General features: G+C 42.4%; 1 protein-coding gene across 3 annotated transcripts; it reads right to left on the bottom strand.

The window, feature by feature from the left end:
• Nucleotides 1-3,788: 3,788 nt before the first annotated feature.
• On the bottom strand, nucleotides 3,789-13,209 carry anapc15 (anaphase promoting complex subunit 15). 3 transcript variants are annotated; one of them, XM_084079658.1, is made up of 5 exons: nucleotides 13,164-13,209; nucleotides 11,175-11,316; nucleotides 10,502-10,561; nucleotides 9,602-9,742; nucleotides 3,789-8,957 (listed from the first exon to the last, which is right to left on the bottom strand). In XM_084079658.1, exons 2-5 carry the CDS (start codon nucleotides 11,292-11,294, stop codon nucleotides 8,910-8,912), a joined length of 369 nt encoding a protein of 122 aa, XP_083935784.1. In that variant the 5' UTR covers nucleotides 11,295-11,316; nucleotides 13,164-13,209; the 3' UTR covers nucleotides 3,789-8,909. The 3 variants fall into 3 exon arrangements, with proteins under 3 accessions (XP_083935784.1, XP_083935783.1, XP_083935782.1); XM_084079657.1 differs by lacking the exon at nucleotides 13,164-13,209 and having other exon boundaries at nucleotides 9,602-9,739; nucleotides 11,175-11,528; XM_084079656.1 differs by lacking the exon at nucleotides 13,164-13,209 and having other exon boundaries at nucleotides 11,175-11,523.
• Nucleotides 13,210-22,288: the final 9,079 nt, after the last annotated feature.

Here is a 22,288-nt window from a genome sequence, read left to right as displayed (position 1 = left end):
TCCCTACGCCTGATTTATACATCGTCATTATGATGGTGTTGTGCGCGGAAAAGTGCTCAAAACGCATGATTGTGTTTTGAGCTTGCAGATCCGAGGCGCGACACCGCCCAACGACGGAGCATAAAATAGAGCATTACTTTTCAACAACAGGAGAGCTGTCCTGTCCTGGCTGCATGATTCTCTGAGGTCTCAACTTTTTATTCCTTCAGTTGTGGTTCTTATTTAACCATCCAAACTAACTTATACCATTTTTATTTCCTCGTTTAACCCCACATATTTAAGTACCTGTGAACTTTTACCTTTTTTTTTTTTAGTTAGGTTTTAGCCTGTGTGTGTGAGAGTGTGTATGTGTGTGTGTGTGTGTGTGTGCGCCTGCAAATCATGACTGTGAGATTCCAGCAGCCCTCAGTGAACACATCAACTTACGCAAACAAACGCACCACAAGTGGAACAAGACAAGCCCCTGAATCACCAGGGGGGCGACACCGACAGACAGAACTGAGGTTCCACTCAGGGGGGGGGGGGTGTTTGTGTGTGTGTGTGTCAGCGTTGGACTTTCATAACCCCACTCTGCTCTGCCCTGCTCCCGAGAAGAACCACCCCCAAAAACCGAAAAAACCTGTGGCCTACAATTCAGAGCATTTTACTGGAGATATTAATTCATGTTTTTGGGGAGCTTACGTTTTTTTGGGGGGGGGTGGGCAGTTGTAATATAGACGGGTTTCTGTTGCAACCAGGAGGTGTTAGTTACTATCCCCGATCTCTCTTTACAGCAGTCGGTTCTGAAACGTTTTAATTTCAAGGACCCCGCCCAATTTGGCATGCATTAGGCCATATGAATAATTTAGCTAGGTAGGGACCCCCTGGAATCCCCCTCAAGGACCCATGGTGGTCCCCAGACCCCACATATATGCTATACATACAGCATATCTGGAACGCATCTTTCTAGTTGAGACTTTTCTCTTATTCATATTTTTTTAAATCTTAAAATACAAGACATACGTGTAACACGCAAGGAACGCAGTACAGAAAAACACAAAACAAACCCTAACCCCATCTGCCGGCGCACCAGCCCTGAGGGGAGAAGAATAGACTTGTAGGCAAAAAATAATAATAATTTAAATGTATAAAAAAGTTTTGAGACTTGAGTGTTGTACTTTAGGTCATATGCGATGACACACAGCAGCTCGCTGACTCTTAATCGTGCACGGCTGATTAGAGTCTTATCGAACTGTGTGTTTTTCTTTTCAGTCCAAGGCGTTTTTTCTTTGCCCGCCGAATGCGCACACACCCGGTATATGTTGGTAAACAAGAAACCCGTCTATAGAGCGTGTGGGGGGGGGGCACGTCTGTGGGGTTTCGGGGGGGGGGGGGGGTTACGCTTACGTCACGTGACGTGTTAGAGTGTTTAGAGACTTACTTGAACGAGATGTGAGATGATGTTATTAAAATACTAGATGCTACTGTAAAAGCAGGTAGAACTGTCTCTTTCTCTCTCTCTCTTTCTGTCTCTCTGCTCCCCAGCCTCTCGACTTATGTATTATTATTATTATTTTCCCCTGTGTTTTAACGCTTTGTGTCTATGATACCAATGGACTCACTCATCTCACTATGGCTGTACATGTGCCTTTTATTAAACATCATGGAAACTGCAACGCTGTGGTCCTCAGTGTTTCACAACCACTTAAGTAAAATGATCAATACCACAATGTAGAAATACAAGTAAAAGTCCTGTATTCAAAATGGACTTGAGTAAAAGAACAAAAGTATTGGCATCAAAATATACTAAGAACCAAAAGTCAAATCATTACGCAGACTATCTCACAAGTTTTCAAAATGTATAAAAAAATCTTGTAAAGCGGCTATATTTAAATAGCCATAATATAGGGCTGAAGTGGTTAATTGTATGTTTTTTGGAAAATTGGAAATACTTAAGTAAATTAAAAAACAGTCACAACAGAGAAGCGTGTTCACTGTACATTTTGCATATTGTCGCTGTCGTCAGGCAGAAACCTTGTATCTCCATATTTCAACTTTGTGTGTTTGGTTGTAAATTAACACCCTACACGCTTGTATAATGAAATACAAGCGTGTTGCACTAAAGTGATGAAAATAGCCGATTCTATAAGCTCACAACACCCCGTTGTGAGCTGGTAGAATGGCTCTTTTCACAATTTTAAATCATTTTTTAGACGACAATGAAAAAGGAACGGTTTTGGACTTTCCACCCGACAGCAACGTTATACATACAGTAACTTGACTTAGTCTTAAGTCTTAAGACTTACTCTTAGTGGTTATTCAGATAGGACACATTAAACCACTTAAAGCTGCACTATGTGACTTTCCTCTTCTACCTGGGATTTGAACCCGGTTTCCTGTGCAAATGCTTACATTTTTCCTGCCTGCCTGCTTGCTCAGGAGATTGAATATTGACCATCAGGTCAAAATTCGTGTCAGATCCTGTGTCTATGTGAGACATGAGCTTTGACACGATCTAAATGTCTCAATAGAAGAGCAGGGAGACAAAAATACAACCACCCCAATTGTATAAGTTATATTGTATTGACATACTCTACCATACAGATTGGACAAAATTAAATTTTATTCATTAAAAAGTTACATAGTGCTGCTTTGAACCCTATATACTTTGTTGATAGGGGTCTTTGCCACCTCCTTTTCCCCCTTTACACCTGGGGCCCTATCTTGGGCTTGACCCTTATCCCTAAACTTTACTATTTTTTTTTAATCGTTCAACTAGCTGATCTACATCGAGACGTTGTGAGCTTGTAGATTGGCTATTTCAACTATTTTAAAAGGTTTTCAAAATAGTAAAAAAAAATGGCAAAGAAGTTTAGGGATAAAGGGTAAGACGGCGCACGAGATAGGGCCCCAAATCTGTTGGCCATAATTCAACAATGTACGAGCTTGTCAATACGTTGTGAGCTTGTAGATGTTTTTATTGGTCCAATGGCTGCCTATTTTATGCCTATTATGACATGATTCTGATGCCCAGATTAGGCTCATCATGAGGTTAAGGAACAATAGCACCTCAGAATCTGAATAAAGTACAGATAAAAAAAAGCAAGATGGAAGTGCTATATTATACAGTATATGTTAATGAAAGTTGACACATGACATGACAAAGCCAGTGTATCCACATATAACTGAAACTTATGGAGTACTAAAAAGTTATTAGCCAGCCGAAGATGTTCATTTACAAAAAGAGTGAAACATTTGAGGATACAAATATATAATCTTCAAATTATTTGAACCAATTCTTCCAAATGGGTCCAAATCTATGTGAATTCTGCAGACAACACAGCTAAAGCTGCACTATGTAACTTTCCTCTTCTACCCCGGATTTGAACCCGTTTCCTGCGCAAGCGCTGGAATGATTACCATTGACCTAATCTCCATCAGATCAAAATTCTGTGTCAGATCCTGTATCTAGGTGAGACATGACCTTTGACACGATCTAAAACAAAAAATCCAACCACCACAATTGTATAAGTTATATTGCATTAACATACTCTACCATAGAGATCGGAAATCTCTATGGTAGAGGTCAATTTTTTGGTCCATTTGTTTGCACTATGGTGAGTGGTGACATTCAAGTTAAAAATTAACCGGGTTTACCATCATTAAGTCTCAGGAATATCTTGCTTTTTATATGTATTCAGCGAAAATAAAATGTTCCGTTTCACAAACACAAAGAGACAGCAGACCCGTTGCGTAGGAGATCATGGCCTGAATGTATACAGGACAAATGGAGAGACTCCTGCACACTGTATACTTAAAAATTAAAACCTTTATTAGAGAGAAACAAACAACATTTCGGTCCTCAGACCTTCATTCATCAACAGATCTTATTTGACCCCAAGGAAACATGAGCAGTTTGTGGGTTAAAGGTAGGGGAGTGATATCTGTTGGTTAAAACAAAAAAAACAGTTTGTTAAAAGGTTAAAGCGCTATATTGTGATAGTAATCATTGCTAGTATAGTGTGTTTGTTCACTGAACAAACATCAGTAACACGGGTCTCCAGCTCTTTAACACACAGTGTAGAAGCCATTTCACTTAAGCCGGCATGGCCAGACTAACATCACTGCGTAGATATTAGTCTGGAATCTCTGTGTGGAACCTGCATTTAGAACCCACAGAGACCAGAAAGAGGAGTACTTCTGTCAGCAGTAGAATAGCGTGTCATGCCAAGAGTAAAGCTATGGTTTCCTCGAAGGAGAACAGCAAATCTTCTTCTGACCCCTCCTCCATTCCACAGACTAACTAATAAACCGCGCCACTTGCTGGCCAGTTTGTCACCCAACGTAGCGGAGGCGCCACTAAAAGCTTTTAGCATTGCCTTGATACCCCTTCATCTCACAATCTCGACTCTACTGATGAGTTTGTGCTGGTTGGGAAAAGGAGTTTCCAACGCCCATGAGGGATGGAGGATAACTGATTTAAGCAGTCACACCTGGCCTGAGTCAAACTATAACTGGACTCGGAGCTAGGTGTGGCTGCGCACCTGTTGTGCATCGAGAAAATCGAGGCACAACAGGATAAAAACAGTTATCTCTCCACCAACATTCAGGGAGAGCCGCTGTCCGGACAGAAGAGTTACCATCTGCTCTCCCCTGTGAAGTGTGGCTACAGGATCTAGTACAGAAGCAGCGTTTGATCCAGTATGGCTACGTACAATAAAGTGAACTTTGTTATCTTGAAACCTGGCTGTCGCCTGTCCAACTGTTGAGCCTGTCACACTTGGATTTCCTCGCCTGACAGCGCGTAGCGGGTTCGAATCTTAGTCTCGACAACCTTTGCTGCACGTCACTCCCAGTCTCCCTCTCCCCGTTTCCTGTCTATGTCTACTGTGTACTATCAATAAAGGCAGAAAAGCCCCAAAAAATCTTAAAGATCTTAACAGATCAGCAGGAGCAACGATGGCCGAGTTCATTCTTCGGTGGTGAAATCATCGGACTAAGCCAAAGGAGGGAGAGGAATGCAACCAAAAGGAAGGAGGTTTGAAGACCTTTGTGCTCCTGCGTCGCCTCACTTCTTTGGTCATGTAAGACTCCCACTCAAGATCAAGATCTACTCGAAACGCCTGCACTCATCCAAAAGTCCTGCTCCTCCCCAAGTGGCTCAGGGTAGGAGAGAGAATATCACTGATTAAGTTGTGCAGAAGATCGTCAGCGACTCAATTCCTGGCTATCTCTGCGATTACTTCAACAAGGTCTAAGGTGTTCACAGTCACGCCACCAGAGGAGCCCCACTGACTGCTGTGCTACTGTGGAATGGTCTACCTGCTTACCTTTTGTCCTACCTATTGTAGTACCATATGTCACTTTTAAATCCTCCTTAAAGAGCTGGTTCTGCAGCACTAGAAGCTGCTTCTAAATAGGGATCTAAGTTGTGGTTCCTGAGATGTGATACATTTTTTGTGAAAATAGTATAATATTTTAATATATGATATATCAGAATAAAGAGCTATTAAACACTTATTTTAACAAAAAGATATCATTTACCCTACCTTTAACCCATTAAAACCAGGAAAGCATCCGTGTCATGCCAAGAGTAAAGCTATGGTTTCCTCGAAGGAGAACAGCAAATCTTCTTCTGACCCCTCCTCCATTCCACAGACTAACTAATAAACCGCGCCACTTGCTGGCCAGTTTGTCACCCAACGTAGCGGAGGCGCCACTAAAAGCTTTTAGCATTGCCTTGATACCCCTTCATCTCACAATCTCGACTCTACTGATGAGTTTGTGCTGGTTGGGAAAAGGAGTTTCCAACGCCCATGAGGGATGGAGGATAACTGATTTAAGCAGTCACACCTGGCCTGAGTCAAACTATAACTGGACTCGGAGCTAGGTGTGGCTGCGCACCTGTTGTGCATCGAGAAAATCGAGGCACAACAGGATAAAAACAGTTATCTCTCCACCAACATTCAGGGAGAGCCGCTGTCCGGACAGAAGAGTTACCATCTGCTCTCCCCTGTGAAGTGTGGCTACAGGATCTAGTACAGAAGCAGCGTTTGATCCAGTATGGCTACGTACAATAAAGTGAACTTTGTTATCTTGAAACCTGGCTGTCGCCTGTCCAACTGTTGAGCCTGTCACACTTGGATTTCCTCGCCTGACAGCGCGTAGCGGGTTCGAATCTTAGTCCCGACAACCTTTGCTGCACGTCACTCCCAGTCTCCCTCTCCCCGTTTCCTGTCTATGTCTACTGTGTACTATCAATAAAGGCAGAAAAGCCCCCAAAAATCTTAAAGATCTGAACAGATCAGCAGGAGCAACGATGGCCGAGTTCATTCTTCGGTGGTGAAATCATCGGACGAAGCCAAAGGAGGGAGAGGAATGCAACCAAAAGGAAGGAGGTTTGAAGACCTTTGTGCTCCTGCGTCGCCTCACTTCTTTGGTCGTGAAAGAGACTCCCACTCAAGATCAAGATCTACTCGAATCGCCTGCACTCATCCAAAAGTCCTGCCCCTCCTAAAGTGGCTCAGGGTAGAAGAGAATATCACTGATTAAGTTGTGCAGAGTGCAGAAGATAGTCAGCGACTCAGTTCCTGGCTATCTCTGCGATTACTTCAAAAAGGTCAAAGGTGTTCACAGTCACGCCACCAGAGGGAGCCCCACTGACTTGTACCTGCCATGCCGGTACAAAACATGTCTAGGAAAACATACATTCAGATATTCTGCTGTGCTACTGTGGAATGGCCTTCCTGCTTACCTTTTGGCCTACCTATTGTACTACCATATGTCTCTTTTAAATCCTCCTTAAAGAGCTGGTTCTGCAGCACTAGAAGCTGCTTCTAAATAGGGATCTAAGTTGTGGTTCCTGAGATGTGATACATTTTTTGTGAAAATAGTATAATAATTTAATATATGATATATCAGAATAAAGAGCTATTAAACACTTATTTTAACAAAAAAATATCACTTACCCTACCTTTAACCCATTAAAACCGGGAAAGCATCTGTGTCATTTTAGATTTCAACCACTTTAACCATTATTTTATACTTTGGCTATTCAAAAATAGCAAGTTTTTGAAGAAATTGAACTGATCAGATTTTTCTTTAAACAACCAAAAATATACATACATTATACTGGAGAGAGTAGGTTGTCTAGAACAGTGGTTCCCAAACGTTTTAGCTCGAGACCCAAAAGAGAGATTCGTTTCCTCCCTGGGACCCAAAGTAGTGAAAATAGCCATCGTGAAAAAGAAATCCCCTAATTTATGGAATTTCCTATATTTTTATTTATTTATTTAAGGAAATCTTTTGAAATAATTAAAAACAAAATGTAGGAAACAAAAAAATAAGGCATATTTACTTGGTCCCGAGTCTCCGACCCAGTGTTTGGGAACCACTGGACTATAAAATGTGACTTATGGGTAGGACATTCTTATTGAAATCAAAGGTCTTTAATACTCTTGGTAAAAATCTTGACAACCCAGACTGTCACCAGCGAGCATGATTTTGTGTAATATATTGTATATCAGAGGTTGTTTGTTTAATTGTATCCACTATGTGTGTAACACATTAAGTAGTGCCACATTCAGACATGATACTCGTGGTAGCTATCAGACAGCCATGTTATACACTAGGCGATTATCACAATTACAAGCTCTTTTCAAAAGATTCTAGTCTATGAAAACTCAAGTCCAGTGGCGTACAAGCTAGCTTGAGCTAGAATTTGGGCCATGTGGAGACGCACTCAAATTCCAATAATAATGTCTGCCTCCTCCGACCTCCAGCATGGCGGTGTTACGTTGAAATTGGTGACCCGTCGGAATTCGTGACCATTGTTTGGACTTCACATAACACGTCGATGTCCAAACGTAAATCTATATGTCTAATCTTATATACGTTTTTACATAGCCTAAAAAACATTAGGTTTAAGTAAGTTACTAGACAAACGGCAGCGATTTACGCTCATTCACGAGACGGTCACATATTTTGGGCAGGTCACCAATTTTACGGTAACTCAAGGCAAGGAGGCAGGAATTTGAGAATTGGGAATTTGGCTACCGAGACGTGGCACATGACTGGAGGAAGGAGGTCCAAAGTTTGAAAGTTCAAACTGAAACGGGAACAACCGGAGACAATACTGATGTCCTCCAGGGTTAGTGCCCGCCGCTAGTGTGAGCGTAATCACAGATTCGAGAGACGGATGATAGCCAAAACACGAGGACCAGTCGTCTTTAGATATCGTCTCTGTCGGGTGGAAATCTCACATGTCCCAAAAAATAACTGTTACTTTTCAGGATTCAAAAACGGCAAAAGTAGCAGATCTACAAGCTCAAAACGCGTCGCTTCGCGCCGCGTTTCGAGCTTGTGGATCTGCTACTTTTGATGCTCCTGTGTGACGCTGTAGTATGATCAAGTAGGACGTTAATTTACGGAAAAGAAAACACAAAAAGTTAGAATATGGAGATAAGAGGTTTCTTCCCGTCAGCGACGATAATGTAGGAGCTCACCGGATAACAGACGTTTTGTGATATAAACTGTGCAGGAATCTCCAGCACATTAAATTATTATTCATTTTTTTCCATGGGCCCACACACACACACACACACACACACACACACACACACACACACACACACACGTAATGCACCAGCGAAGTGTATGCACTGCACACATTGGCACTTGTACACACTCGAGAGTTACGGGCCCGTCCGTTAAGGGTCCATTCGGACCCCTGGGTGGTCCCCGGACCCGAGGTTGAGAACCAGTGCTTATAGAAGACATAGTGCCCGCCCACATTTCCTTCCTTGTTCACTCAATCCAGTGAAAGAACCATCTCTGTGTCACAGACCGTTGGGGGGCCAGAAGTGGAGTTTCAAAATGTGTGAATTCAGCCACAGGCAGCCTGGTGGTGGACACTGGCGACATCTGCTGGTTTAAATCAGCCACTGGTCCTGGTCTTGGTCTGTTCCTTCCATGTCCACCTACACACGAAACAACACAACACAAATCACTTTTTTATATCGTTGCTGCTGTCTAGCAGAAACCTCTTATCATTTTTTCTTTTATGGAGGTCCCTCCCTGGCACAGAAAATGTTCAGATGGGGGTCCGTGGCCAAACACACGTACTTATAGGAGTCTTGACATGAACAAGTTTAAGAACCACTGCACTAGGTAATGCAAAGCTTGGCCAATCAAATCCATGTAGGCCGGCTATTTTCACAATATTTATCTGTGGAACCGAGTGCTTCTCAGGGTGGTGAGGGAGGGGGGGGGGTCAAATATGAGGGGGGGGGGCTTGAAAAGGTTGAGAACCTTTGGACTAGGTCAGTGATTCTTTGAGGGGGTTCCATTTGTTAATACAGCAAAATACAGCAGTCACAATCATTTTAACAACTTATTTTATACGTTGGCTATTAAGAAATGGCTGCTATTTTTGGTGTTGAAACATTTTGAATAAATTAGATATTTTTTTAAACACAATTCTTCTCTTCTGGGGGTCCCTGGCACAACACCTTTTCAGATGGGGGTCCGCGGCCAAAAAACACTGGACCACATGAGCGTATGACGGGTCTGAATGGCACAGCGTACGTGTGTGTGTGTGTGTGTTGCTCTGATGATCACACACCTCGTTGATCTCGCCGTCGTCCGGCGACTCGTTGTAGTCGTTCATCTCGTCCATGTCCTGCATGTCCTCTTCGTCTTCCGAGTCCTCCTCGCTGTCCTCCTCATCCTCGTCATCCTCCTCCTCCTCCTCGTCAAACGTCTGCTGTGAGGCACAACAAGCGCAACGGACAGAGATGGTGGATGTGGATATACACAGTATGATCATACTATAGCGTCACACAAAAGCATCAAAAGTAGCAGATCCGCAGCGTTTCGAGCTTGTAGATCTGCTACTTTTGCCATTTTTTTATTTGAATCCTGAAAAGTAACAGTTTTTGAACATATTCATTCTGACCCACTGATACGCCACTGTAAATGAATACGATTAAAAGGGTACAACAACATTTGTGAGTTAATCTTAATGCTTCCATCTTTTCCACGTTTATAGAAAACACACTGCAATTCACAGTGCATCATCATTAATAACATTTGCGAGACAATTCAACTCCATTTTTACACGTTTCAGTTTCCTAATGCTGAAAGAGCAACACGTTGGGCAGCAAGTTTAAAAGGTGCTGTAAGTGATATTATTTGATTTAAGCAAGAAGTGCTCGGTTAAAAGGTTTAAGCTCCACATCCAACAATAATCACTACTATGGAGTCTTTGTTCAGTAGCAGGGGTCTCCCCAATCTTTTCTGCTCTTTAATAAAACATTAAAATGCATTTTCAGGTGGGTCAACAATTTCATCCGATCAGAAGAGAGAACCCATTTATCAGTTTCAATTTGATAGCTGTCCATTTCCAATTTTGTCCAAAACAAAACAAAAACACAGCACTTACAGGAACTTCAATTTGCCTTTGGATAAAAACGAAGATGTGAGGTCCTGTTCTACATGGTGTTAAAAAAGACTCAGTAAATACCTCAAAGATGGGCTTCCCAATAGGCATGAGGTTGTTGTCCTTCTCAGCAATGCTCTGTAACTAAGACGCATAATATAAGCAAACATTTTGTGAGTATGTGCCCATGCAGGTGTATGTGAGCATCAGACAGAAAACCTCTTATCTCCATATTAAGTTAGTTAATGCCCTACTTGATCATAATACAGAGTCACACAAAAGTATCAAAAGAAATAACATACTATGGCCAAAACAAGCCATACATTTTATAAATGCAAACTTAGCCGATCTACAAGCTCACAACTTGTTGTGACGCAACGCATCATGAGCTTGTAGATCTGCTTAGCTATTTCCACTATTTTCTTTAAATGTATGAACGTTATTCAACACATTAATTTATGAGACGAATGGAAAACGATTCTGATGATTATGCAAAATGATTGCGATTATCTCAAATAATTGTGATAATCAGGCGATTATCGTCTCTGTCGAGTGGAAAATTATGTCCAAAACTGTTACTCAAAGCAGCAGATCTACAAGCTCAAAATGCATCGCTTCGCGCCATGTTTCGAGCTTGTGGATCTGCTGCTTTTTTCATTTACAGAAAAACACAAAATGTTAATTTTAAGAAGAGAAGAGGTTTCTGCCCGACAGCAACGACATGTAATAATTGTGACAGGCCTAGTTCTGTCTGTACCCAGGTTTGGTGCTGCTGTTCTTGCTGTTGAAGCTCGGTTTCGTCGACACAGGGCCGGTCCAGGTTGAACCACAGTGACTCGGTCATGCGTGGAAACAGCGAGGGAAACAGAGTGGACATCTCCGCTGTTCTGAATGACACCCTGTGGAAACACACAGAGAGAAACATAGTGGACATCAATGCTGTTCTGAATGACACCCTGTGGAAACACACAGAGAGAAACATAGTGGACATCACCGCTGTTCTGAATAACACCCTGTGGAAACACACAGAGAGAAACAGAGTGGACATCTCTGCTGTTCTGACTGACGCCCTGTGGAAACACACAAGAGAGAAACAGAGTGGACATCAATGCTGTTCTGACTGACACAGAGTAGGGCTGTCACGATTATGAAAGTTTACTTGAAGATTAATTGTCACTCGAAACAATTGCGATAACGATTTAATTTTGTTTCTGTCATTGGATATTATGAATAAAAATAAGATTTCTGTTCGGCTTCGTAAAAACAAGGTTGCAAAGGGCAGATATAATATGCATGTTATATAAATATAACATGCATATTTATTTCCACTATTAATGTTTTCTTGAAGTTGAAAGTAATTAGACAATCTACAAGCTGAAAACACGTTGCATTGAGCTTGTAATCGTCTATTTCCACTATTTTTGAAAACGTTTGAAAATATATGAACATTTTCCAACATGTAAATGATGACGATTATGCTATATATATATATAAAATTGCGATTAGGCGATTATGTAATAATTGTTTGTGACAGACCTAAAACAGAGTGGACTGACTGACACCCTGCAACACACATCCAGCAAGGAGTGGACATTTAACACACTGGTTCTCTCAGTGGGGTCCCCACAGCCAGGGGTCCGTGAGGGTGTCCCCAGGGGTCCCCAGCAAAATGAGGAAAATTATTTATACTTTAAAAAGAAAGAAAGAAAGGAAATAGATGTGCCATTTCAAAACATCTTGTATCTGGGAAAATTGTCAAAAATCTGGATAAATTTAAAAAAATGTTTAACAAATATTCTCTCAAGATTTTGTGGCCCCTGCCAAAAAAATCTTCTTATATAGAGGTCGGTGGGTGGCCAAATACATATGAATTTGGGTACTTGACATTAAAATGTTTGAAAACCACTGACTGATTAGTATTTCAATGTGTACTGTGTAGGCCTATTCACAGAGACGACAGAATCATTTCCAGTCAGCAATACCATCATTATTAGACGTATTTTAAGGCCACAACTTTAAGAGTTTGTGGGGTAACAGGATAGGTGGGCACTAGAGACATCTGGGCACCTCGATGTCAAAATGGCTATTTTTTCCAAAATATTAAACTTAATATTAGAAAAATGTTTTTAAAGTAAAGTTAAGTATTGATTAGAACATGCTTAAACATTCGACAATTTAGGTCTAATATTTCTATAATTGCTACAAAACCTGTATATCCAGTCATTTTGGGGCATAAACAAGAAGTTGAAGTCTGATAATGATGCAGATGTACCGTGCATGTTCACATCATGTATACTTTACTTCTAATATTTTATTTTTTGACATTTTGGACAAAATAGCCAATTTTACATCGAGGTGCCCGATGTCCCTAGTGCCCACCTATCCTGTATCCGTTTGTGTAATTTACTACAGCGTGGTGATACTACAGCGGGGTGATATCATCGATATCATTTAAGTATACAATAGTCAATATACAGAAGTATTATTAATCATAGTAAGTAAAGCAACCTAAACTTCATCCCAATTTAAAATTGGACTCTAAAGGCATTCATTACGTCGGAGCCAATTGCATAATTATGTGCAAGTGTGTAAATTATCAAGTTGATCAGGCCATCCGTTGACCGAGTGCCTGAATAAAAATCATACCATTATAGATTGGTGTTTGCACTAGGGTTACAGTGGTTAAAAAAACTAATATTAAACAATGTAATTGCTTTTCGTACTAAAGCCTTGTGCATTGTCTTACCTCTATGTCACTACAGTTTTGAAACCGTCTGATGAGGAAGAAAGAGGATGTAAACACAACTCCTATATCCGGTACAATCCTGGTACCACGTGACATCAGCAGTCACGTGACAAAGAAGACTCTCGCCTTTGACAAATATGGTTCTGTTTGTACCAGTAGAGGGCGCTGACAACAAACATGGCCTAGGTATGGTTCTGTTTGTACCAGTAGAGGGCAAAAACAAAAAACATTATGGCCTGACAAATTAACATTATGGCCTTCGATTGAGTTATGTTTGCAGTTGTGTTGACCTTGGTATGTCCTATGTTGTGCATTAGATTGAGATTGAAATCCAAATAGAAATCAGGTACTAAATCAATAACAATTTTCCGAGGTTGAAATTCAAAAGTAGGAGGAGGTCATTTGATGTTTTGTAGTGTCTTAAGTTAGTTATATATAATGTAGATGGTGATGTGAGGGGCATTTTCACCACCCTGTCGTGTATACTCTCAAATGCCATATTTTATCTTAATAGATGATGCCCTCTTTACCAACAATACAAGCCAGGGTTCGAGTGGGTGTGTGCGAAACAATATTAGGGGAAACTGTCATTACAGTATATACATTTATGAAATGTAGGCCTATGCTATAGAATATGAATCATTCATTTTATCAAGCAGCAGAGAGCGCTTCTCAGCACCAACCACGGCCGACGCATACAGAGGCATAAAGACTTCTGCAGTATATAATATTTTACATTAAAAATAATACAAATTCAAGATTTATCATTTGAGGTAATTTTTTGGCTAATTCTGACAGCACTACTAAGGACGGACATGTGCAAAAGGATATATGTATTCCAAACAGAGAGAGGAGCTTCGGAATAAAGTGTTTATATCTAACTATATAAATGGCGAGCAACTTCCGCACCCTCGGTGGCGACACCCCACAGCTCTGTTATCGGATAAACAACGCACCGCCAGACCACATGTCGCCTACTGACTCGCCACGGCGGCCGCGCTGAATTTACGCCTCGCGTAGGGGACATCTCACTGCTCACTACACCGTTTCCACCGCGCAACATAATTAATTCTACTCACCAAATGTCGGACAAAACGGAAGGGGAGCCAGCTTCGTACCGTTTACCGTGCGCACGACCTCATCACCACAACAGCAGCCAGCCGCTGCGGGGGTTTTTTCCTTTTTTTCCAAACATTTTTTTTGGTCACCATTTTCTCCAGGCACCATTTCTGGTGTAACGTCGGGTGTTTCTTTTCACCAGCCAATCACCTTTCACGTTGCCACGTCCGTTGCCACGTCGCGCTGACGTACGCTAAACAAGCGCTGCCGTGCGCACAATGCAAACGAGCCCAAAGGCGCGCAAAAATAAGCCGACCATTGCTTAGACACAAAGTCAGACCTGGCAACGCAGCCTACGCCAATCATGTGTGAGAGATCTACAAGCTATGGGGCAGAGACGCCACCGTATCTTAGCAACAACTACAGCGCTCACTCTCATTGGTCGTGTCACGCTAAGAGCAGTCTCCAGACAATGGCATCGCAGACAGCTTGCTGTTACTGCTGTAGCCATCACAGGCAGTTGCAGCACGACGGACAGGGCGCTGTGATAGCTGCCATGTCGCTAACGCTAACCTGGTTGTCATGCCTGCAGCGGCTGTGCAATCACTTTGTCAACAATGCACGTTCGTGTGGTCAATGTCTATATTGCTGCTCAGTTCGTCCATTGTAGATGCTGTATGTTTGTGTGTGTCTTCTGGAGAACTATGTAGCTCCACAGCAACAACAGTAACTAACGTAATGGCAGGACCGCCCCGTGCAACGCATGTTAGCCTGCATTATGGTCATGTAGTAATTTCAGATAATTTCCCTCCGATTAGAGCAGTGTTTATCAACCCTTTCACGCCGCCCCCCCCCCCCCCCCCCCCCCCCCCCCCCCAAATACACGTACTTGATCTGGGACCCCCCCATTCTGTTTGACTCCGTTCCACAAGTAAATATTGTGAAAATAGCCGATCTACAAGCTCGAAACGCCTCACGTTGAGAGGCTTTGTAAGCTTGGAGATCGGCTATTTTCTACATTATTGCCTCTTTCTTACATTCTTTGCCAATGTGGCCCATGTTTTCATAGCATAGTTTATTGACTACTTCTGTTGCAGAAATGGCCATTTCCTTTACTTTCGGTTTTTTATTGTCTCCGCCAGGCCGAAAGGCATGGCGCAAGACTATGTTTCACCCCCTGTCCGTCCGTCTGTGATAGCTAATCTCTCACATCGTTGACTTGATCGCAGCAAAATAACAGCCCGATGTGGAGAGTCAGTGAGAGCTGGATAAACGACGTAAAATGTGTCAAAAGGAGTCTGCACGGCTGACGATAAATGAACACATGACGTCGGTGGGAGAGGACATATTGTGTCTTTTGGACAAACAGCAGCGTGGTGCTGATGTTTGTTGTGTGAAGCAGCTTCATGTCAGAGTGTTTGTGTTGAAGCGCCTCAGTGCGGCTGCAGAGTTCATGTGCAACCTCTTCCAGAGAGACACAGAGACACTAGAAACTCTGCTGGGGAAAAAAAACACTGCTGGCCATTGACTTTCCTATGGACATTGATCTACACACTGCAGGTATATCTGCTACACACACAACATCAAACTACACACTGCAGGTATGATGCCGCGTTTGCATTACAGCCAGCATGCCAGCGTAGTTCCCATATGGTTTCAAGGTGGGCTAAACCATATGGACCCCATGTCAGCAATGTCAGCGGCATCCACTTCAGTCCCAACTGCGATGCCCATGCAGGCTATAAGTAGCTTCTACCTGGCCCTTAGGTGGGCCCCAACTAGCCATGTTTATGTGGGACCAAGGCGGGTCCTAACTGGCTTTGCCCATGCAGGCTTTAACTGGGTTCTACCTGGGCCCTAGGTGTACCCTAACCAACCACAGTGCAGTGCCCATCGCTCCAATTGTTGTGACGTCAGGGCTCTCAATACTGCACATTGGTGGAGGAGGAGGGGCCGCAGGGCGACCGCACACATCGCTGAACCAATGGTAGCCCACGGCTGTTTCCTCTGTGGATTTACAATCTGCCCCTCTATGCCACATATCATCCGCACTACAGGGTCTTCACTGACCGAGCCACGGCCCCACTGACCCTCATGACGCTACGCCACTTAAACGTGCGGCAGCATGCGCTGGGTTGCCAGGTTTGCACAGCCTGCGCCAGAAACAAGCAACCACCTTCATGAAAAAAAAAAAAACACCGAAATGGTCCGCAATGTTCCAGGGGTGTCCCGGCGCGTCCCAACACTCCACAGGGGGTCAGTGGACCATCAGGGGGTCCGCGGACCCCTGTGGACCCCCTGAAACATAACAAATATTATTTCTTCCAATTTTTTCCTTTTTCAAAAAAACTTTTCCACAGTTTCACTCCGGCGATTTGGGTCCCCCAATATACACACGGCCACGCTGGGCCCCGTGCGCGGCTGGGGTTGAGGGGGGCGTAGCCCCCCGAAACTCTAGTGTTAAATATATCCCGATTCAAATGAGGTATAGCCTACCACCCTTCCAAACCCTAACTGAAAATGCATTCCAATCAGACCGAATGGAATAGCCTATTCTCTTCCAATTGAGGTGTTTACATGAGCATTTTAATTCTGAATGAGCAGTCATTCCGAAATGAGTGGAATGTCCCCAGCATTGCATTGCTCATGGGACAGGCTTGCACGCCATGCAAGAACCTACAGGAGCACGCGCAGGCACACGCATAGATTTAAAACAACTTTAAATTCACACCTCAACAAAGTTTACAAAGCCTCCCGACTCAATTAACATAGGAAAATTCTGCGGGTGGAAAACGGAATGCTCGTCCTAAAACACAATGCCGCATTTTTTTTCGCGGGCCGAAGCCGCCGGATAGACCCGGGGCGAGGGTGTTTTAGGAAGACGGTTCTTCCATTTTAGAGAGGTGCGCGAGCAGCGCGATGGAGACCCGCCCGCCAATGTTTCCTTTTTGCTTGATGGCGAAATAAATCATGACTGATAGACATGAGAGAAGACCCTTCACAGCTAATAGAGTTTTACATTTTAAGAATCGGTTCAGAATTGAATGAGTAGCCTACAGCTATAGTTAAATAGCGTGAAGTGTCCTCTTTTTGGGAATTTAATTCAGAATATGATCACCCTATCAGTCCACATATAAATAAATACAATACATTATTTTAAAGATAATCTTTGTCAGTCATTTATAGTAGGCCTAGTCCGTGCACTGCTTTGAGGCATACACAGAGAGAAATTAACTGCAGCTTTTGAGACAGAAGTGCACAATCTATATATACAATTTGAATCCTGCGCCATGTCGGTTGTCAGTATGTATGTATGTAGCCAGTGTGACGTCATATGACATCACGGTCGTGACATCACGATGAGACACGCCAGTGTGACATAATCTCACGACAGCATGACATCACATCCTACCTATAAATAGGTAGGATGCACCAGTTCGACGGCTTCCATGATCCATCCTCAACACAACCCACGCCGACGACCCTTTACACAAATAAACTGCTAACTTCATCTCCTGCGATTTCAACTATCTTTTCACATTGTACACCACTGCACACACATTTTCCGCGCGGAAAATTTTGCGGGTTTGGGTCGGGTCGGGTCACCTTTTGGGGGGCTTTTTGTCACTTTATTTCGGTTTTAGGGTTAGGATAGGGTTAGGTTAGGGTTATGTTGTTTAATTCTTATTTCTTACCCTGGCGGCCGGGCCCTCCAGGGTCGCGGGCCGGGAGGCAGCCGCCTCCCTTGCCTCCCCGGACGCTCCGCCACTGCTAGGTTCACATTACAACACCAGACCAAGAGGGGCAGTCCACTCAGAGAGTGGGCGGGGTCTATGGTATGGAACCAGGCTAATACCAGGTCTGAGTAATCACAAAGTGGGTTTTGGTCATTGGAGAGGTGATGCACGTCACCTCTTTCTGAAGTGGGTACTTTCAAAGCCTGCCGTGGATTTAGGAGAGCACAAAACTCTCTCTCACACTGTGAGGTGCCTGTAAGGTGGCACTGCAAAGTGAACGACGCGTCACGCTAGACGTTCGGGCCGCGTAGTGGCCCGAACTTCTAGTATATTACAATGTATATAATTGTATAATATGCTTTATATCATACAACACAATAAAGCCAATGGCTTTTTGCGGTCTTTTCAGTTACTTTATCAGCTCTATAATTCAGCATTAAATGAGCATTAAATGTGTGTCTGTCTTCACATCGCTTTTTAGTTAAGCGTGTGTGTGTGTGTGTGTGTGTGTGTGTGTGTGTGTGTGTGTGTGTGTGTGTGTGTGTGTGTGTGTGTGTGTGTGTGTGTGTGCGTGTGTGTGTCTATGCGTTATCTTTTTACTCCGGTTTGGAGTGGACCATTATAGACTGTATGATAAAAACTTGGAGAACAGGAGGAGAAAAGTTTGTTCTGCGCCTGCGCTACAAACTATTATAGCCCTGCCTTATCGGTAAAGGGCTGGGCAGATGTTGCCATGTCTGCTTATTATAAGCAACGTTTGTTTTTCTGCATAGTTGCTTGTAAATACTGGTAGCATTTTTTGGGCTTGTTTCTAAAGTGTAGTTGCTTAATATTATTTAAACCAGTGGTTTTCAAATATTTTCATGTCAAGGACCCCAAAATTAATGAGTTTCATCTGTAAATGTTCTGTGCCAAAGGAGCCCCCCCCATACCTGGCTTTTTACCAGTAATGGAAACAAGACGGCAAGGACCTTTTAGACAAAGTGTTTTGACTGTACTGTACTTGTACTGTTTTTTACATTTCTGCCTAATAAAAATATTCAATCAATCAATACCAGATTTATGATGTTAGAATGTTTCAAAAATTGAAAATTGCAGATCTACAAGCTTGTAGTCCGGCTAGACTATTTTCAAATATCCGATGGATACAGACTAGAGTATATAGGTTTAAAGTGCTCAGTCATGTGGCCTTATAGTCGTTTCTTTTGGGCTTGTTTTCCTAGACCTGTTGCTTATTTCTCTCACAAAATCTGGCAAGAATCTGTGACAAGATGTGACCATAAAATAAGGCAACTGCTGGCAACATTATTTATTCCAGCCCAGCGCAGCGCAGAGGATAACAATACACAATGCCTCTCGGAATGTAAGTGCTTTAAAATTATGTTAAACGTTCAATTTAAAGTCATGTGTTTATCAATTCCCAGTTTTCTTGGTTGCTTATTTTAGAAGAAAATGCACTTAAGACTTCTGGGGATTAGTTTCGTTCCATATGTTGAATGCACTTATTGTAAGTTGCTTTGGATAAAAGCGTCTGCTAAATGACTGTAATGTAATGTAATGTGTAATGTACCAACAATGGTAATAAAAAAAGAGAATGAAAATAAAGTAGTTTAAATGTTTGTAGCCTATCTTGTAATCGTTGACTGTATTAACTATGTTAACTTAACTGTATTAACTATTTAGGCTACTATTACTAGTTTAGTAGTAGCAGGCCGACGGTCTACCTGATAGACAATCATCTCTGTAAACTGTTACCTCTACATACTGCATAGGTGTTTCCAACCAAGCGCTACAATAATTAATAATCATGGTTATAAGACATATAACCACAATCACATCTCCTGTGCCCCTGCTTCGTTTACAATATTTCATATACCTGTCCATGTAAACGCAGCCTCTAGTGATTGCATCTTTCAACACATAGCATGTGTAACTGAAAGTTCCGATGACTTGATGACAATTTATTTAAAAGTAACAGCAACAACTGACTTTATTTAAAAGTCAGTCGCGTTCGCGCGAAATAAGCAGGCAGCTACTGAGACCTATTGGCCAGTAGTCGCTGTGATGTCAGCTGTGTTCACTGTTCACTATGGCCAATCACAGCGGGGAGTCACCGTCCTCGCGGAACCGCACATCATAAAGCGGCGAAGCGCTGTATTCAAAGCATTGCAACTCACAGACGAAAGAGTGTTTGACAGCATTTAAAAACAACGTCAATTGTTTACACTTTACCCGGACATCCGATCAAAATAGGTCATATATGTTAATGACAAGCAGGTGTGCAATGTAGCTTAACAGTTTACAGCATTGTATTTTGAATGGAAAACTAGTTTAACACACAAGTAAAATTGAATATGTAGCCAAACAGCTTCTTGCACGAATAGATTGATTAGCTACATTAGGCTACAATTTGTGCATTTTGTGCGTATGCTGCGTGTGGACTGCATAATGATTTCTCAATAATGCTGATGATGCATCATCATCAGTTTATGAGAACACATTTTCTTCAGAATAATGAACAATCAAAAGGTAGGCTACTGCACAAAAATAGCCACTTCAGAATAATCAACGTTGATTCTTGACTCAGCTGACAAGTTCAAGCAATAAATCTAAATGGCTACGCACATCAGGTTATTATGATGGTGGTGGGGGCTGTCCATACATGATAGACACTGTCTGCACTCTACAGCTTCGGGAAAGTTGATTAAGCTGGAAGTTGATTAAGCTTTTGTGGAGATCTTGGAAATATTTTGTGGAGATAGATTGTGTAGATCATTGCAAATGAGTCACAGGCTTTTTTGGTTTATCCTTCTCTGCTTTTTCTTTTGCAAACTGTTAATAAAGTATTCAAATTCAATCAATCAACATGGTGCACTTTACCACTATACTGCCTGGGGCCCCACCACCAGGGGGCCCTGAAGGCCAACACGATTTACCCCACAGCAATGTCTCCACAAGAGCATCGCAGTTGCACAGAATCCGGGTGCCGGAAGTAAATACTCAATGCATTTTTCCCATAGAGACACACGGGCGGAAACGGAAGGCCTACAAATTCACGCCCACTTTTGAGACAGCGCTGCTACTCGGGGTCCGTTACAACGATGAACTGCAGCTCTCAATGCAATCTTTATGAGAGGCATTGTAAAATACCGTCATTTCATTGGTTAACTACTGAGGCTGTAGCGACTTTTTTGGTGTTCTAATAAAGTGTCCCATTTGTTTGATTTGTCCTTTTTAATGTCCCATATCTGTCATCTCGATATACTACCCACAATATACTATAATATACTCCATCAGTATGTCAAAACCGCTAGCATCGGAGATCTAGACTTTAAGTGGTCGCATGGTATATACGTCACGGACGCATCCCTTGAGGTTTTCAATACCCAGAAAACTGGCGAAAGTGGACGTTTTCAATATGTTTTGGTCATTATCTCTGGAACAGAAGGTCCAATCTGCTCAGTTCAAAGCTTGTTGGGTGCGTGACGTTGAGGACATTAAGCACGCAATGACACATTTTCGGGTTATTTTTTTTTTTTTAGGGGAGGCGAGATCTTAGTTGGGGAGGCGACCGCCTGTCCTGCCTCTACAGTGTACACCACTGGTCGGCGCTCGGCGCTCGTAAAGACAGTGATGTCACTGAAATGCGTCTGTCTGCCGTCTACCCTCTGCTGTGTTAACATTATGGGTAACTCGTTAAAGTGGCAAATTAAATGTGAAACACATCAACTATTAAGAAAACAAGAAGATATGTTGACAAAGACACTCCATACATTTGGAAACATATTTTTATTTAAATCAATATCGTCTCCAGTTAATGCAGGATAATTTTAAAAGTAGGCTAATTCTCATATCCTCTCATAGGGAATGCATTGAGAGCTGCAGTTCGTCGTTCTAACGGACCTCGAGTAGCGGCGCTATCTCAAAAGTGGGCGTGAATTTGTAGGCCTTCCGTTTCCGCCCGTGTGTCTCTATTGACTTTTCCAAAAATATTTATATCAATGAATTTAAGCCTAGAATCAAGCCATCCAGGATGCTGGTGAATCATGACCATAAAACCTTTTTTTCTGTGATTTTTTAAAATTTTATATTTAATGATATGATATACTATGTTTAATAAATATCCTTTGTTTTGCCGTTTTCAAAAAAGTTTTTTTCACAGAATCAAACGTTTTATGGTCATGATTCACCAGCATCCTGGATAGCTTGATTCTTGGCTTAAATTAATTTATATAAATATTTTCGGAAAAGTCAATGGGAAAAATGCATTGAGTATTTACTTCCGGCAACTGGAAGTGGGCGGGAACTGCGACGCTAAAAATAAATAAA

This window comes from Gymnoscopelus microlampas, assembly GCF_963454915.1.
Source record: "Gymnoscopelus microlampas genome assembly, chromosome: 15".
NCBI classification, from domain to species: Eukaryota; Metazoa; Chordata; class Actinopteri; order Myctophiformes; family Myctophidae; genus Gymnoscopelus; species Gymnoscopelus microlampas.
Note: the sequence above shows the minus strand (reverse complement) of the source record. Positions and strands in the feature narration are given on the sequence as shown.

Coding starts and splice junctions, on each gene's coding strand:
- anapc15 (XM_084079656.1), bottom strand. CDS start 11,465: ATGTCCACTCTGTTTCTCTCTGTGTGTTTCCACAGGGTGTTATTCAGA. Junction 10,562..11,174: donor AACAGCAGCACCAAACCTGG/GTACAGACAGAA, acceptor TATGCGTCTTAG/TTACAGAGCATTGCTGAGAA. Junction 9,743..10,501: donor TTGGGAAGCCCATCTTTGAG/GTATTTACTGAG, acceptor TGTGCCTCACAG/CAGACGTTTGACGAGGAGGA.